Source organism: Arachis duranensis, chromosome 4 (genome assembly GCF_000817695.3).
Source record: "Arachis duranensis cultivar V14167 chromosome 4, aradu.V14167.gnm2.J7QH, whole genome shotgun sequence".
Lineage (NCBI taxonomy): Eukaryota > Viridiplantae > Streptophyta > Magnoliopsida > Fabales > Fabaceae > Arachis > Arachis duranensis.
This window is the reverse complement of record NC_029775.3, coordinates 9,224,256-9,241,138: the sequence shown is the minus strand read 5'-3', so window position 1 is coordinate 9,241,138 and position 16,883 is coordinate 9,224,256. Positions and strand designations below refer to the sequence as shown.

General features: G+C 40.4%; 3 protein-coding genes across 4 annotated transcripts in view; 1 reads left to right on the top strand and 2 right to left on the bottom strand.

Moving 5' to 3' along the window:
* Positions 1 to 8,098: 8,098 nt before the first annotated feature.
* On the bottom strand, positions 8,099 to 8,416 carry LOC127746596 (uncharacterized). Its single transcript, XM_052260436.1, has one exon. The coding sequence runs from the start codon at positions 8,414 to 8,416 to the stop codon at positions 8,099 to 8,101; it is 318 nt and encodes a 105-aa protein (XP_052116396.1).
* Positions 8,417 to 11,468: 3,052 nt separating this feature from the next.
* LOC107483245 (pentatricopeptide repeat-containing protein At1g51965, mitochondrial) lies at positions 11,469 to 14,448 on the top strand. Of its 2 annotated transcripts, XM_021140029.2 has the most exons (3): positions 11,469 to 12,326; positions 12,644 to 13,154; positions 13,236 to 14,448. In XM_021140029.2, the coding sequence occupies exons 1-3, from the start codon at positions 11,529 to 11,531 to the stop codon at positions 13,847 to 13,849; spliced, it is 1,923 nt and encodes a 640-aa protein (XP_020995688.1). In that variant the 5' UTR covers positions 11,469 to 11,528; the 3' UTR covers positions 13,850 to 14,448. The 2 variants fall into 2 exon arrangements, with proteins under 2 accessions (XP_020995688.1, XP_015959359.1); XM_016103873.3 differs by having other exon boundaries at positions 12,644 to 14,448.
* A 117-nt stretch (positions 14,449 to 14,565) lies between these two features.
* LOC107483247 (accelerated cell death 11) overlaps positions 14,566 to 16,883 on the bottom strand; it is an 8,960-nt gene continuing 6,642 nt past the window's right edge. Inside the window, exons 3-4 of the mRNA XM_052260435.1 lie at positions 14,995 to 15,182; positions 14,566 to 14,889 (exon numbers count right to left, since the gene is read on the bottom strand). Of these exons, the coding sequence (XP_052116395.1) occupies positions 14,783 to 14,889; positions 14,995 to 15,182 (295 nt within the window). The 3' untranslated portion in view covers positions 14,566 to 14,782. The remainder of the gene's footprint in view (positions 14,890 to 14,994; positions 15,183 to 16,883) is intronic.

Below are 16,883 nucleotides of genomic sequence, written 5' to 3'. Positions count from 1 at the left end.
TTGTATGAATCATCATTTTGTTTTGAGAAGGATCTTGATCTTTTTCTGTTTTTAGCTTAAAGTAGTGAACTGTTACTTTCAAAAAGGATGGATCTTTGATGATTTCTTGCGTGGTCTGTTTGATGTTGATGGCTTGCTATTTTTGTGTGGACGATTTTCTTTAGATGTGATAAAAATTCCTTTGCTGTAAAAAGATCGTAATTTTGGTGACTTTTGTGATTTATGACTTTCTTGCGAAGTGTTGTTGTCAAAGGAGGGTTGTTTTCTTGTTGAGAGATGTCGGGGTGTAGACTGTATATTTTTCCTGAATCTTTACTCTGTTACTGCCCCCAAAGGATGTCCCTGGACCTTGGTGTGAGTCCTGGGGTTTCCTTTCGCTGCTGTATCTGACTTCTAACATGCTTTTGTTCGAGTTATATCCATACTTGTCCGAGCTGTTTGCTTGATTTTCCCGAGCTTGTTTGGTTAGTAACCCATTTTCCCTTTTTTCTCACTGTAGGACTAGTTTGACCCATGTCTTCTCGCAAAAACATTGTTGAGATGTCCACCAAAGTCCCCGAGGGCATGTCTGACTGGCTGGACTCCCTCGTCTTGATGTGTGTTTCTGTGGTTAATTCTGAGTATTGCATGCAGCTTAGGAAACATCACCGGATTTGTAGTAATAGAGCTCAAAAAAAGAATTATGAGTTGGTAGCGCCTGACCCTGACGAGAGGGTTTGTTTTCCTTCTCTGACTCAGGGGGAACGTCCCTTCTTTTACTCTTATGACTACTTTTTTAGCCAAATGAACATTACCATTCCTTTTACTTCCTTTGAGACCAACTTATTGTGGTCTTGTAACGTAGCTCCATCCTAACTCCATCCGAACTCATGGGGCTTCATAAAGATCTTTCAACTGTTGTGCCATGAATTGGATGTCTGACCTTCTCAAACTCTCTTTCTTTACCTCTTTGTTTTGACCAAACCTGGGATTTCTGCTAAAAAGAAGGCTTCTTGGGTTTCTTTCCGAACTGCCCAAGGAAAGAAAGTATTTTCTATGTATGATGAGTCCTTTAGGGACTTTAAGAACTATTATTTCAAGGTCTGAGCTGTTGAAGGAGCTCGGCCTTTTTTCTTAGAACCAAATAATGAACATGCCTTCCCCTTATGTTGGCAAAAGAATGTGGTAGTGTCTAGGTATTCTTGGAAAATGTTAGATGAGGTTGAGCAGGCTCTGGTGCATGTGTTGGAGGAACATTGGGGGGAGCCTCCCCATCTCAACACTAAAAAGTTCTTGAGGGATTCCTCCCTTCTACGAGCTGAATTGGATAGACGCCGATTTCTTTTTGTTGTTTTTGTTTAGTTGTTTGTTTTGTCAATCCATCTCTTTCTTATTTGTAACTCTGGCTTTCCTGCTTCTTTTTTCAGAGATGGTGAAGACTTCTGATTCCATGAAAGCTTTTAAAAAGGCTAGAAAAGCTACGGCCGCTCAGAACATCTTAGCCAAGGCTACGGAGGAAGGATCTTCTCAAGTCCCTCCTAAGAAGCCGATCTTGGGCACTTCTGGGCCAAGGAAGGTTATCTCTACTCCTCCGGTCCATTTGGTTGATCCTCCCCAATCGACTTTTGGTGCTACCTCCTCTCCTATTGTTGGCCCTCCTCCAAAGAGGCAGGGGACCGTCGAGCCATTTAATTTGGATGCCCCTGATTTTGATGCTGTGGGGTTTGTGGACAACCAGATCGCTCCTTATGGCCGACTTCCTATGGATGATGTGTCCATCCTGAACCACCTGGATTTCATCACCAATAGTAGTGTGCGGATGGCACATATGGGTACGGCTTTATTTTGCTCAATTCAAGACTCTCCTATCTACACTACGAAGGCCTTTATGCAGGAAGCCAAGTCGAATTTTGACAGGATCAAGGGATTGAAGGATGAGCTTGATGCCAAGGTCATCAAATTGGAGCTGGATGTGGAGAAGGAAAAGGCTCGAGCTACTGTGGCTGAGGCCACTGCAAGTCTAGCTGAGGAGATGGCGGTAAAGCACAAAGAGAGCTATGTGCAAACTTATGGTGAGTTACTGGAGACTAGAGAGAGGCTGGAGTCTGCTCGCGTTGATTATGTTGAGCTCCAGGGCCATCTGGTGGGTAGTGTCAATGATGCCTACGAATACTTGAAGGCTCAGGTCCGAGTTCTTGCTCCCGAGCTCGACCTGAGTCTTTTTAATTTGGACAACATTGTTAAAGATGGCAAGATTGTCCCTGCCCCAGATGAGGATGAAGAGGAAGGTCCTCCCCCTGAGCTGCCAGTCAAAGCTTCTGCTGCCCCCGACTTCTTCAACCCCCTATACTCAGGTCAGTCACCCTGAGTCCGAGCCTGATGTCCAGATTTTAAATCGGGATGATGGAATTGTAGATGTGACTCCTTTGAAGACCATTCCTCCTTCCAGAACTCAGGGTGCTGCCGCTGGGGAGAGCTTGGGTCCTTGATAACTTTATCTTTATGTATTTTATATAGCCTGGTCTGTGGGCTTTTAAACTCTGATTTTTTGTACTTGCGCCCGGTGTGGCTTTGACGTTGTTAGTTGCTTTTCTTAGCAACTTTTACTTAGGAAAAACAAATGCTTTTGAACTCTTGAGGTCGACCTTCAGGTGGCCTTCTAAGTCCTTATTATAGTAGCCTTGGTTTCCTTTGATATGTTTATTTGCAGCTTTTTGGCACTTCCCGGAATATTTAGAGTGTTAGAGCTTTGTTGTCCGACCTCTTTTTGATTGCCTTTTTTGTTTGCTTATCTCCTGCTTTAGTCGAAGTGACCTTTTGAGACTAGCTTTTGTTTCTATATTCTCATAGAATACTTTTTTAAAACTGATTTTGGTGAGGTCATGGCTTTTTGGGTCGAGCTGTGTCCCTTCTAGCGCATGCCTCCTGTTGGTCGACTTCTTTCGTCGCTCCTTCTCGAGTTATTTTTAGTGATCCATTTTTAGTCAGGGCTGGCCAGGCCTCAGCTATGGATTACTTTTTATAACTTTGTAGCTTTTGGCCAGTCTGGTCCAACTTCTTCATGTTGGTCCGTTCTAAGTTATTTTTAGCAATCTATTTTTTCTCATACCTCGTCAGGCCTCTTTCTATGGATTACTTTTTATAACTTTTGTCGCTTTGGTCGATTGGTCCGACTTCTTCATGTCGGTCCATCCTAAGTTATTTCTAGTAATCCATTTTTTCTTAGACCTCGCCGGGCCTCTTTCTATGGATTACTTTTTTTATAACTTTGTCGCTTTGGTCTATTGGTCCGACTTCTTCATGTCAGTCCATCCTAAGTTATTTTTGGTAATCCATTTTTAATCAGGGCTGGCCAGGCCTCTTTTTATGGATTACTTTTTATAACTTTGTCGACCTTGTCGTGATCAGACGGTGAATTTGATTTTCACCTTGCCAACTTGTAGCTTTGTCTTGATTAGGCAATGAATTTGGTTTTCACTTTGCCGATCTTTGTCAAAATCGGTCGATGAATTCGGTTTTCATCGTGATCGGGTGGTAAATTTGGTGTTTACCTTGCCGACCTGTAGCTTTTGTAGAAAATCCAAAAAGTTTTATTCAAATAGAAAATAGGAAAATATATACATGTGGGTGCAGGGTGCTTACCCTTCTAAGTCAGGCAATTTTACAAATCTTGGCTTGATGCCTCGTTAAAAAACCTTTTCAGGAAAAAGAGTGCATCTTGGCCTAAGACCTTTTATTACCTCCTAACTATAATACCTTCTTAGGTTGCAGGCGTTCCATGACCTTGGTAGCTCTCGCCTCTCGAGATCGGACACTTTGTAGTAGCCTTTTCTCGATACATCTATGACTTGGTAGGATCCCTTCTAGTTAGCTGCTAGCTTTCCTTCTCCTGGTTGACCTGTTCCGATGTCATTTCGGATTAGGATGAGATCGTTGTTGGTGAAACTTTGCCGAACTACCTTCTAATTGTATCTTGAGGCCATTCGACATTTTAACGATTCTTCCCTGATACGAGCTCTCTCTCGGATTTCTGGAAGTAGGTCAAGCTCTTCCTTTTAGTTTTGGGAGTTGACCTATTCGTTGTAGTGGATTATTCTGGGGGATCCTTCTTCGATTTCTACCAGGATCATTGCCTCCATTCCATAAGCCAATCGAAAAGGTGATTCCCTTGTGGTGGAGTGTGGAATTGTCTGATATGCCCATAAGACTTGTGGGAGCTCTTCAGCCCAAGCTCCATTTGCGTCCTGTAATCTCCGTTTTAACCCAGCTAGTATGACTTTGTTGGCAGCTTCTGCTTATCTATTGGCCTGGGGGTGTTCTATGGATGTGAATTGGTGCTTTATTTTCAAGTCAGCTACCAACTTCCTGAAACCTGTGTCTATAAATTGAGTGCCATTGTCTATGGTGATGGAGTAAGGAACCCTAAACCTTGTAACAATGTTCCTGTATAAAAATTTCTGACTTCTCTGAGCAGTGGCATTAGCTAGGGGCTCTGCCTCAATCTATTTTGTGAAATAATCTATACCTACAATGAGGAACTTGACCTGTCTCGATCCTTGGGGGAAAGGCCCGAGGAGGTCGAGTCCCCACTTTGCAAATGGCCAAGGTGATGTTACGCTGATGAGTTCCTCTGGTGGGGCGATGGGGAAGTTAGCATGTTTCTGACATGGTGGGCATGTCTTAACGAAATCGGTGGCTTCTTTTTGCAAAGTAGGCCAAAAGAAGCCGGCTCGGAGTACTTTTTTGGCGAGAGCTGGTGCTTCAAGATGGTTGCCACATATGCCACTGTGTATCTCTTCCAAGACCTCTTTCGTATTAGAGGTCGGCACACATTTTAATAGGGGTGTCGAAATCCCTCTTTTGTATAGGATGTTGTTTATGATGGTGTAGTATTGTTCCTCTCGCTTTAACCTCTTCGCCTCCTTCTTATCTGTAGGGAGTATCTCTTATTTGATGTAGTTAATTATTGGAGTCATCCATCCTTGATCCTGACCTGCTATGGCTAGGACCTTTTCTTCCTCCAAAATCGATGGGCTCTGCAGTATTTTCTGGATGAGGCTTCTATTATTGCCCCCTGGTTTGGTGCTGGCTAATTTTGAGACTGAGTCAGCCCGAGCATTCTGTTCTCGAGGTATGTGGCGGACCTCATATTTCCCGAGTTGTCTGAGTTGTTCCCTGGTTTTGTCCAAGTACTTTCTCATGGTAGGGTCTTTAGCTTGGTAGCTTCCTGCTATTTATGAGGTGACTACTTGTGAATCGCTAAAGATGATAAGCTTTTGAGCTCCAACCTCCTTAGCCAGCTTCAAACCAGCTAGTAGTGCCTCGTATTCAACCTGGTTGTTTGAAGCAGGGAATCCGAATTTGAGGGAGAGTTCGATTTGGGTTCCTTGATCGCTTTCTATTATCACACCTGCACTACTTTCGATTTTATTTGAAGAGCCATCTATATAGAGATTCTATTCTGTAGGAGTTCCCAGAGTGTCAGTGTATTCAGCAATGAAGTCGGCCAAATATTGGGACTTGATGACTGTTCGATCTTCATATTGAAGATCAAACTCAGATAGCCCGACAGCCCGCTGTAGAATTTTTCCAGCTAAGTCTGTCTTCTGTAGAATGCCTTTCATGGGCTGGTTAGTCCGAGCCTTGATGGTGTGAGCTTGAAAGTAGGGGCGAAGTCGTCGAAAAGTTAGTATGAGGGCGTAGGCGAACTTTTCTATCTTTTGATAGTTCAGTTCGGCCCCTTGTAGGACTTTGCTGACGAAATAGATGGGTTGTTGCCAGTTTCGTCTTCTCTGACCAGTGCTGATGCTATTGCCCGACTTCCCACTGCAAGGTATAGTATAAGTGGTTCTCCTTCCCGGGGTCGGGTAAGAATAGGTGGTTGTCCCAGAAACTTTTTGAAGTCCTGGAAAGCCTACTCGCACTCAGCCGTCCATTCAAACTTCTTTCCCTTCCTTAATGTGGCATAGAAGGGAAGAGATCTTATGGCTGATCCGGCTAGAAATTTGGACAGGGCTGGCAGTATTCCGTTGAGCTGTTGTACCTCTTTAACACAGGTCAGACTTTTCATGTCAAGTATTGCCCAACATTTATCCGGGTTTGCCTCAATTCCTCTTTGTGTGAGCATGAAGCCCAAGAATTTGCCAGCTTCTACTACAAAGGTACATTTTCCCGGATTAAGTCGCATATCGTGCTTTCTTATGGTGTCGAAAACTTTGGTGAGGTCGGACAGTAATGACTCCTCACTCTGTGTTTTTACCAACATGTCATCTACATATACCTCCATTAGTTTTCCGATGTGTTCTGCGAAAACTTTGTTCATCAACCTTTGGTAGGTAGTTCCTGCGTTTTTAAGTCCGAATGGCATGACGACATAACAATAATTTGCCTTTGCGGTTAGGAATAAGGTCTTTTCCTGATCAGGAGGATACATCGGGATTTGATTGTATCCTGAATAAGCATCCATGAACGAGAGGTACTTGTATCCGGAGGAGGCATCCACTAGAGTGTTGATACTTAGGAGTAGATAAGGATCTTTTGGGCAATCTTTGTTGAGGTCGGTGTAATCAGTGCACATCCTCCACTTCCCATTTGATTTTTTCACCAGGACAACGTTGGCTAGCCATAGTGGGTACTTGACTTCTCTTATGAATCCTGCCTCCAGTAGAGCTTGTACCTGTTCTTTCACAGCTTGGGATCTTTTCGATCCGAGTTTCCTACGCTTCTGTTGTACTGGCCGAGATCCTGGGTATATTGCCAGCTTGTGGCACATTAGTTTGGGGTCTATGCCCGGCATGTCTACAGCTTTCCATGCAAAGAGGTCGACATTGTTCCTTAAGAACTGAATCAGAAGCTCTTTTACTTCTCCATTTACGGTTGCCCCAATATTTGTTGTTTTGTCCAGGGCGTCTCCGATCTGAACTTCTTCAATCTCGCCCTCAGGTTGTGGACGGAGTTCTTCCCGACCTCGTACTCCCCCGAGCTCGATGGTGTGGATTTCTTCTCCTTTGCCCCTGAGGTTCAGACTTTCATTGTAACAGCGTCGCGCTATTTTCTGGTCTCCTTTTATCGCAGCGATCCCTTCTAGAGTTGGAAACTTCATGCATAGATGTAGAGTCAAAATTACTGCGGTGAGCTGATTCAGTGTTGTCCGACATATCAGGGCATTGTAGGTTGAGCTCACGTCGACTACGATTTAGTCTATGTTGAGTGTCCTTGATTGGGTTCCCTTTTTAAAGGTTGTGTGTAGTGAGATATATCCAAGCGGTTGAATTGGAGTATCTCCTAGTCCAAACAAGCTGTTCAGATATGCTCTAAGCTCTTTATCTTGGAGGCTGAGTTTGTCGAAGACAGATTTAAACAAGATATCCGCTGAGCTTCCTTGGTCCACCAGTGTGCGGTGGAGATTAGCGTTGGCCAATATGATAGTAATGACCATGGGATCGTCATGTCCCGGGATGATGCCTGCCGTATCTTCTTGGGTGAAAGTAATAGTAGGGAGGTCGGGTGATCCTTCTCCTCCTTCGACATGATATACTTCTTTAAGGTGCCTTTTGCGAGATGACTTTAAGATCCCCCCTCCTGCGAATCCTCCATTTATCATGTGGACGTGCCTCTCCGGGGTGTGAGGTGGTCGTTCAGCTCGTCCGAACTCTTCATCCCTTCTTCTCTTACTGGGCTCGTCCGATTTGTTGGCTAAATATCGATCTAGTCGTCCTTCTCTTACCGATTTCTCTATGACATTTTTTAAGTCGAAGCACTCGTTGGTGGGATGTCCATAGATTCAGTGGTATTCACATTATTCAGTCTAATTTCCTCCTCCATTTTTGCTTTTGATTGGGCGAGGTGGTGAGATCTTCTCATTGTGGCATACTTCTCGGTAAACATCCATAAGAGACACCCGAATGGGGGTGTAGTTGTGATATTTTTTAGGCTTCTCTCCATATTGATCTTCTTTTTTCTTGGACTATTTATCCTTATCCCGAGAGGAGTAAGAGAATCTAGATTTTGGGGTCTCTCCTAGTCGAGAGTTTTCCTCCATGTTGATGTACTTCTCGGCCCGTTCTTGCACTTCATTTAAAGATGTGGGGTGTTTCTTTGATATGGAGTGGCTAAAGGGTCATTCTCGAAGGCCGTTGATAAGACCCATGATGGCTGCTTCTGTTGGTAGGATTTGGATGTCTAGACATGCTTTGTTGAATCTTTCCATGTAGTTGTGAAGGCTCTCCCAATCTCCTTGCTTGATCCCTAACAGGCTTGGAGCGTGTTTGGCTTTGTCTTTCTGGATGGAAAATCTGGCAAGAAATTTCTTGGCTAGGTCATCAAAACTTGTGATGGATCTGGGGGGCAAAGTGTCGAACCACTTAATTGCTGTCTTTGTCAGGGTTGTTGGGAAGGCTTTGCATCGAATAGCGTCCGAGGCGTCGGTGAGATACATTCTGCTTCTGAAATTGTTGAGATGATGGCTTGGATCCGATGTGCCGTCGTATGGGGTCATGTCGGGAGCTTTGAAGTCCTTTGGGACTTTAGCTTTCATGATCTCTTTAGTGAATGAGTCTTGATCTTTGTGGGAGCTGTCTTCTGGATCGGGCTGGATGGTTTTTGTTTTAAGGTCGGCTTCGAGCTTTAGGAGCTTGTCCTCTAACTCTCGGCGTCACCTAGTTTCTCTTCGGAGGTCTTTCTCGGCTTCTCATTGATGCTCTGCCTCTTTTTCGAGTTGTTTGAGGTGATCTTGTTGAGCTTGAAGTGCCTCCATGATTTCTGTATTTGGTGAATTCTTGTCTTTGTTTGGTTGAGGTGTATCCTTTGGTATGGTGTCCGCGTCTTTCTGCGGTGTTCTATTCTCCAGATCGGATTCGTAGTCGTTGTCAAGGTTGTTTGCCATGGTGATGGGATGACTTCCAGGTTCTCCAACAACGGCGCCAATATTCCAGGGTTACCTAAAACTGTAGGTCAATCTCAGAGGAGATTTTCTGTGCTGATCAGTGCTGTTGTGTCCAACTTGTTGGTGGTAGCCGGAGCTGTCGTGTCCGACTTGTTGGACTTGGTAGTGCTGCTGATCCTTCATCACCGGAGGGTGGTGGTACCTGCAAGGGGCTCCGATGCTTAAGTTAGCACAAGTTTTAAACAGATTTTTTGTAGAATCAGAGTATGAGTTATACCTAGGTGCTCCAGTGTATTTATAATAGCGTGGAGTGACCTTTCTGGGAATAAAATAGTTATCTTATCTTATCTTTGAGTGAGGTCATCTTATCTTTAAGGGGAACCGCCTTATCTTTCTTTAGGCTTTGCCGCCTTTAGATTTAGGCTGTGTTCCTTATCTTGGGCCTCTTGTGGCGATTTGGCTGAGCTTTTTTATGAAGAGGTCGGTCGACTTGTTGTCAATCAGCCCGGGTCATACAGCTCAACCCAGGGCATGAACAGGTACAAAGGTGTTCATTTTTCACTCATCCAACATTTTCTTTGACCTTAAAATTTTATTAAAAAGCTTGGTTAACCAACTGATATCTTTCTCTCCAAGGCCATTCCAAACCTTAATCGAAATATTATCGGGTCCTACTGCCCTGCCATTTTTCATCCGTTTTAAAGTCTCTTTTACCTTGAAGTCTCGAATCCTTCGATAATAGTCGAAGTTTTGATATTCTTCCCTCATGCATAGCTGGCCAAGGCTTGGAAGAGTTTTCTGTTGTTCATTAAATAACTCGTAGAAGTAGCTCTTCCACCTTTCATTGATATTCTCATCTTGAACCAAAACTTCTCCGTCTTTATCCTTTATGTACTTAACTTGATCTAAGTCTCTCATTCTTCTTTTACAGCAATTTGCGATTCTATATATACCTTTTTCTCCTTCCTTCATGCCTAAAAACTGGTAGAGATCCTCATATACTCTTATTCTTGCTTCACTTACAACCACTTTTGTCTCTTTCTTAGCCGCCTTATATTTTTTCTAATTATCTCTATTGTGGCATAAATACCACTCTTTAAAGCACTCCCTTTTTGTCTTTATATTTTCTTGTACACTCGCATTCCACCACCAAAACTTCTTGTCTCTTGGTCCTATCCCTCTAGATTCACCAAAAATTTCTTTTCCTATTTTTCTAATAACTTCTATCATCTCCCTCTATATCATCTCCGCACTTCCATCCCCTTCCCGCTTTACCTCTTTTCCTACCCGTCTTAGAAAGATTCTTTGTTCCTCACCTTTCATCCACCACCACCTCGTTCTTGGATTTTTCGTATGATGTATTTTCCTCAACTTTTGTTCAACGCGAAAATTCATAACGAGCATCCTATTTTGTGTTGTTAAACTCTCTCTCGAAATAATTTTACAATTAATACAAAACTTTTTGTCGACTCTCCTCAACCAAAGTCAATTTGAGAACTTGTCATGCCAATCCTATATGTTATAAGATGTTCGTCTCTCTTTTTAAAACGTGTTGCAATGAGAAGGCCAAAGGTTGAGGAAAAGTTCAAAATAGTTTTACCCTTGGTATTGATCACCCCGAAAGCATGGCCTTCGTGAATACTTCCATACCCCGTCACTTCTCTTTCAACATGACCATTTAAATCTCCTTCTAAGAAAATCTTATCTCCTGAATGTATGTCTTGGACCAAACTCTCTAGATACTCCCAAAATCTTATCTTGTATTACTCGTCCGAACCCACTTGCAGTGCATAGGCACTAATCACATGAAAAGTACCTCCTTCCACCACAAGTTTGATAGAAATGATCCGATCACGCATCCTCTTGGCACCTACTACGTCTTTCTTCCACTACTTATCCACGATAATACCTGCTTCATTCCTATTATTCACATTTTCTGTATAGCAAAGTTTGAATCCGGAGGTATCCAATTTCCTAACTTTTGCACCGACCTATTTTGTTTCTTGTAGGCACATGATGTTAATCTTTCTCCTTGTCATGGTATCCACCACCTTCATGGATTTTTCTATTAGAGTGCCTTATCTTCCATGTCCCAAATATCAACCTTCTGTCGCTCCGACTTTTACTTTTATCTTTTTCTTTGTAAACTAGTTTGTTTACTCTCGTCCGTTCATGAAAACGCGGGAACCTTTACTCACTTAATACTACACCGGACACTGATGCAACGTCTATTGCTTATTTGACACTATATGCGAGTCATACTGCACGTTACTTTTGAATAAAGACCTAACTTTAGCATAATAACATCTTTGATCCATGTCATAAATATTCGATTAAGTTTTTATGTTAACTATCGAACGCCTAACACAACTATCCTCCTTTATCTAAACTTAAAATCAATTATGTATTGCAGGTGTAGCATAGACAGTTATCTTTCAAAAATTAATATGGCTAATTTAATTTTTCAAAAATCAATTTAAAAAATGAGGATGTTTCAAGAACGAATTTCATTATTAACCAAAGAGTTAATTTTCTTATTCTCATATTGTATTGTGCTTAAATAATTCTTTTTAAATAAAAGGGTCTTGATTGCTCAACGGAAATAATGGTCTTAATTGAGCTTCGCTTTTGAGCTTCTCTTCTAAGTTGTAACCGAACCCCACTCATGAAGCTAAACCGCTGCCACCACCCACTCCGCCCCACGCGCCGCCACTTTGCCACAAAGTACACCGCCAAGATCACCTCCACCTCCCCAACCGGTCGCTCTCTCGCCGCCGAAGTGACCCCTCCGCGGCCTCTCCCCTCCGACCCCCGAGGCTACCTACTCCCCCGCCGCCACCTCATCTGCAAAGCCACCCAAATCCTTCTCTCCCACTACAACAACCACATCCCCAACTCTTCCAGCCGAAACCCCAAAACGCCGTTGTTCTCAGACCCATTCTCCGACCTCTCCGACTACCTCCAGTCCCTCCAACCCCAATGCCCGACCGTCCTCACCCCTCTCGAAGCCTCCGAGATCCTCAAATCCCTAAAATCCCCATCCCTTGCATGGAAATTCTTCCACTTCTGCCCCTCTCTTTCCCCCAATTTCCGACACGAGTCCTTCACCTACAACCGCCTCCTCCTCATCCTCTCCAATTCAACCTCCCCCGAACGCTTCGACATGGCCCGCGACCTCCTCCGCGACATGGACCGCCTCGGCATACGTGGCTCAATCTCCACCGTTAACATTCTCATTGGATTCTTCGGCACTGGCCAGGATCTCGAGATGTGTGTTGGGTTGGTGAAGAAGTGGGATTTGAGGCTCAATGCCTACACCTACAAGTGCTTGCTTCAGGCGTATTTGAGGTCACGCGATTCGTCTAAGGGTTTTGATGTGTATTTGGAGATGCAGAGGCGCGGTTACAAGTTGGATATCTTTGGTTACAACATGCTCTTGGATGCTTTGGCTAAAGATGGAAAGGTTTGCATTCTTCTGATTTTGTTTTGTTATTGTTCGAAATTTGGATTGTGCGGACCGCTAAGTGTAGTTCTTTCGTTGTGGTTGGGCTTACCGGTATAGGAGTGTAGGTTGGTGAGGATTTGGATAGAGTTTTTACTAGTTTTGTGAGTTTGTTGAGCTGCAAGCTTTAGGAGCGATGAATCTGGATAGATAGATGAACAACTGAACAAGTAAGGAAGTTGTATAAATGTTGAGTTACTTTCGAAAAATACAAGTTCAATTGTTGATTCCGTTAATCCTGATTATCAGTTATTGCATATGGTGCAATATTTTGGCAGGTGGATAAGGCATATAAAGTTTTTGAGGACATGAAGCGGTGGCATTGTGAGCCTGACGCGTTTACATACACCATTATGATCAGAATGACGGGTAAATCTGGTAAACCTGATGAGTCTCTAGCACTTTTTCAGGCGATGTTAAAAAAAGGGTGTATTCCTAATTTGATTGCTTATAATACTATCATTGAGGCCCTTGCCAAGGGGCGAATGGTTGACAAGGTCATTCTAATTTTCTCAAAGATGGTGGAGGATGATTGTCAGCCTAATGAATTTACATACAGTGTGCTTTTGAATGTTTTGGTTGCTGAAGGACGCCTTAATAAGCTTGATGATATAGTGGAGTTATCAAAGAAGTATCTTAATAAGAAGATATACGCATACTTTGTAAGGACTTTAAACAAACTGGGTCATTCTAGTGAAGCACATAGACTATTTTGCAGCATGTGGAACTATCATGACAAGGGTGATAGAGATGCTTACATGTCCATGGTGGAGAGTTTATGCAATGGTGGTAAGACAACAGAAGCTATAGACTTTCTTGGTAAAATTCATGAAAAGGGTATAACTACTGATACTATGATGTATAATACAGTATTCACTGCTCTGGGAAGGTTGAAGCAAATATCACATATTCATGATCTTTTTGAAAAGATGAAACAAGATGGCCCTCCACCAGATATATTTACATACAATATTCTGATCTCCAGCTTTGGTAGATCTGGGGAAGTTGACATTGCTGTAAAATTGTTTGAAGAACTAGAGAGTAGCAATTGTAAGCCCGATGTTGTTACCTATAACTCTCTGATCAATTGCCTTGGAAAGAATGGGGATGTTGATGAAGCTCACATGAGGTTTAGAGAGATGCAAGAGAAAGGATTGAATCCAGATGTTGTAACTTATAGTACACTGATTGAATGTTTTGGCAAGACGGAAAAAGTTGACATGGCGCGTAAATTATTTGATGAGATGCTTGCAGTAGGATGCTATCCTAACTTGGTCACATATAACATTTTACTCGATTGTCTTGAAAGGAGCGGGAGAACTGCTGAGGCAGTGGACCTTTATGCAAAACTTAAGCAGCAAGGATTGACACCGGATTCAATCACATATGCGGTGCTTGAACGGTTGCAAAGCGGCGGGCATAACAGGTTGAGATTTCGCAGGCAGAACCCCATTACAGGATGGGTTGTCAGCCCTTTAAGATGACACAATAAACAAAGTAGTTGTTTTATGTCCATATCAGGCCAAGAACTTTTGTACTTTGGCTTCCACAGGGCTTTAACGTTGCTAAATCCATAGTTGTGTTACTGGCATAAAGAATCCAAATGATTATGGAAATGTGATCAACCTTGGTTCCAATCAGATGTACTGCTTCAAGTGCAGTAGCTACATGTTAAAGAAATCATAGCTGCATCATGTTGATTTATGAAATCAAGTTTTCCTGCATCGGGGGAGTTCAGTGATGAGAGGTATTTCTTCTCTGTTATTAATCTCTTATATATCCTAATAATTTGATTCATAATAGTATCTATACCAAGCTCATACAAGGATAAACAAAATTTGGGGGGCAAAGACAAACCAATATTTTCTCTTTTTAAATAGAATTTTCATTTCTTACATGTATAGAATAATGATAATGATAGGGAAAATCTAGAATCCATTTCCCTGGATTATCTTTTTGCACATTGTTCTAGGATGCTGCTGTATTCTGCAAAATGTAAAGCTACGAAACTGAAATGAAATATTCCCCTTCCTTGTATTCTTTCTCCTGCTAATTATTCAGTTTGAAGTTAGTTGTTTTCTTATTCTTTGATAAGTTGATGTTGCAGTTATTCTTTTGCTTCCACACTTTGTTCTGTTTTCTCAATTCTGTTGGGTGAGAATTTGGGAGATATACACATTATGCAGTTATGCACCAACAATGATGTTGTGTAAAGTACAGCAAGAATAGTTGCCACTAGTAATTTTCTGTAGAAAATTTCCCAGTAAATACGAATCCAAAACTACATTTAGAGGAATTATTCAAAGGAATTATGCATGTAATTATCATCTTACAAAGCATCAATGAGCACTCTAAGGCAAGCATTACATTCACATTCTGTTTAAAGTTTAAACAGTAACAGAATACAGTAAGTTTGGTCACCAATCTATACCCAATTCTCTTGAAAGAAAGATGTTGTCGATGTATTGGAGTAGTGCAGGGGAAGCCGTCACATAAGCTTGCATTAGCACTCTTCCTGAAGATTCTGCAGCATGCAAAAGACATTCAGAAAATGGAGAATATCTGGAGAAAGGGAAATATAAAAATCATAAATAAAACATGTAAAAAGTTAACTTGATGCCATACTTACCATCCTGATTGAGTTTCCTAAACAATTGCTGCTTTGTTGGGATGTGATGCAATCTTGAAGAAACAGCCTTTCTGAGAGCCCAACCATGACGCAAATGAAATATCTCTGTGTAAGCCTTGGAAACCGCATCTCTTACATAAGACAAACACGGCAATATAGATGCCATAATAATATTATGGGTCCATCTACTGTACAGATGCATTTTTGTACAGATTTACAGATTTTTGTTTTATTTGATTTAAAAGTGTGTCACTAAAAGTGTTGCTTAAAGAGAAAGAGTTGTCCTTAATCGTTAACTTGGCTCTGATACCAATTTTTTAATTTCGACTTTTCTTTTAATTTCTTTTTCGAAATTTCTATTAACTCTAAATTTTTTAACTTCAACTTTTCTTTTAATTTCTTTTTCGAAATTTCTATTAACTTTTCATATTTTACTTTGAGTAAGTTTATAATTTGTATAGGTGCTTTATTTAAAGGATTTTGATAAAAAGTATTGACCATTTCTACTATTTCTCTTGCATTTATTACTAGTCTTTGATATTTTTATTTATAACTTTTCAATCTTGTTTTAGTTTATAATATTCTTTTTTGCATGGATTATTGTATATAAAATCTTTTATCTGTTTGTCTTTTTCTTTAATATAATTTCTCAAATCCTCAATAACTCTTTTTATTTCTACACTTTCTCCTGGTTCTAAATATCTGTTTAATTTTTCAATTTCATTCTCCATTTTTTCTTTCAACATCTTTAATTCTTTTAAGTCATAATATGGTTTTCCAGGCATTTATAAATTTTTTAAGTTTAATTTCAACTTGTTTATATTTATTCTTATTTCTATCCTTTTTATTATAAGATCATCAATTTCAATTTAAAGATTGTTTAATTCCCTTTTATACTCCTTTATTTTACCTTTTAATTTTCTCGTCCTATTTCTTTTTATTTTATTTTCTGGTTTTTCAATCTTTTTATGCTTCATTATTTATTTTAAAATTTCTGCAAACTCTATCATTGATTCATCACTATTTTTTAGAGATTCTATTAATTTCTCTAGCTTTTCAACTTTTCTTTTCAACTTGTCATAGATTATTTTTAGGGCTTCAAATGCTCTTTGATTTATTTCAGAAAACTGTAAATAATTCAACGATTTTCTCTTTCAAATAGCTCTTGTTTCTTGTCTTGATAAGTTACATATATTTCTTCTTTATTTATTGTCATAATTTAGTGTTTAGGGCTTCATTTAATTTTTCGACCTTTTTTGTTAGTTCTTTTATTTCAGAATTTTCTTCTTTAATTTTTAACTTAGATAAACTTAAAGGGCTATTAATTTTAGATTCTCTTATTTGAAAATTCGATGAAACTAATTTTCCTAATGGTTCTTTTAATAATAGAACTGGGTTTTCAATAGCTTTATATTTTGGTATTTCTGTTTTTACAATTTTCTGAAATAATTCATCAACATAAATTCTTTCTCTGTTTTTAAATATTATATTATGATGGCTATTTGTTAAAGCATAATTTATTGCATATGTAATTGAAAATGGTTCATCATCTTGTTCCATTAGATTCTTTCTGTGAAATTTATAAGCTAAGCTTATAGATCTTCCAAGATTTTCAGTTGATAAAGGTATAGCGTATCCAAGATGGGCATTGACAAGTTTCCATGAACAATTCCAATTATTTGATCTATTGGGTCATCAGTAATTCTTTTATCACAGATTGCTAAGCTTATTGGTGAATTAATTTCTTTCATATATGTAGATTTGATTAAGACTTGTATAGTATTAATATGAATCCATCCAATTTTAGATCTTTTTTGTTGATCCTTAATTTTCTTAATCTGTTTACTCAATTCTTCATCATTTATCAAAGCTATTTCAAGTTCTTCATT

Coding starts and splice junctions, on each gene's coding strand:
- LOC127746596 (XM_052260436.1), bottom strand. CDS start 8,416: ATGTATCTCACCGACGCCTCGGACGCTATTCGATGCAAAGCCTTCCCA.
- LOC107483245 (XM_016103873.3), top strand. CDS start 11,529: ATGAAGCTAAACCGCTGCCACCACCCACTCCGCCCCACGCGCCGCCAC. Junction 12,327..12,643: donor CTTTGGCTAAAGATGGAAAG/GTTTGCATTCTT, acceptor ATATTTTGGCAG/GTGGATAAGGCATATAAAGT.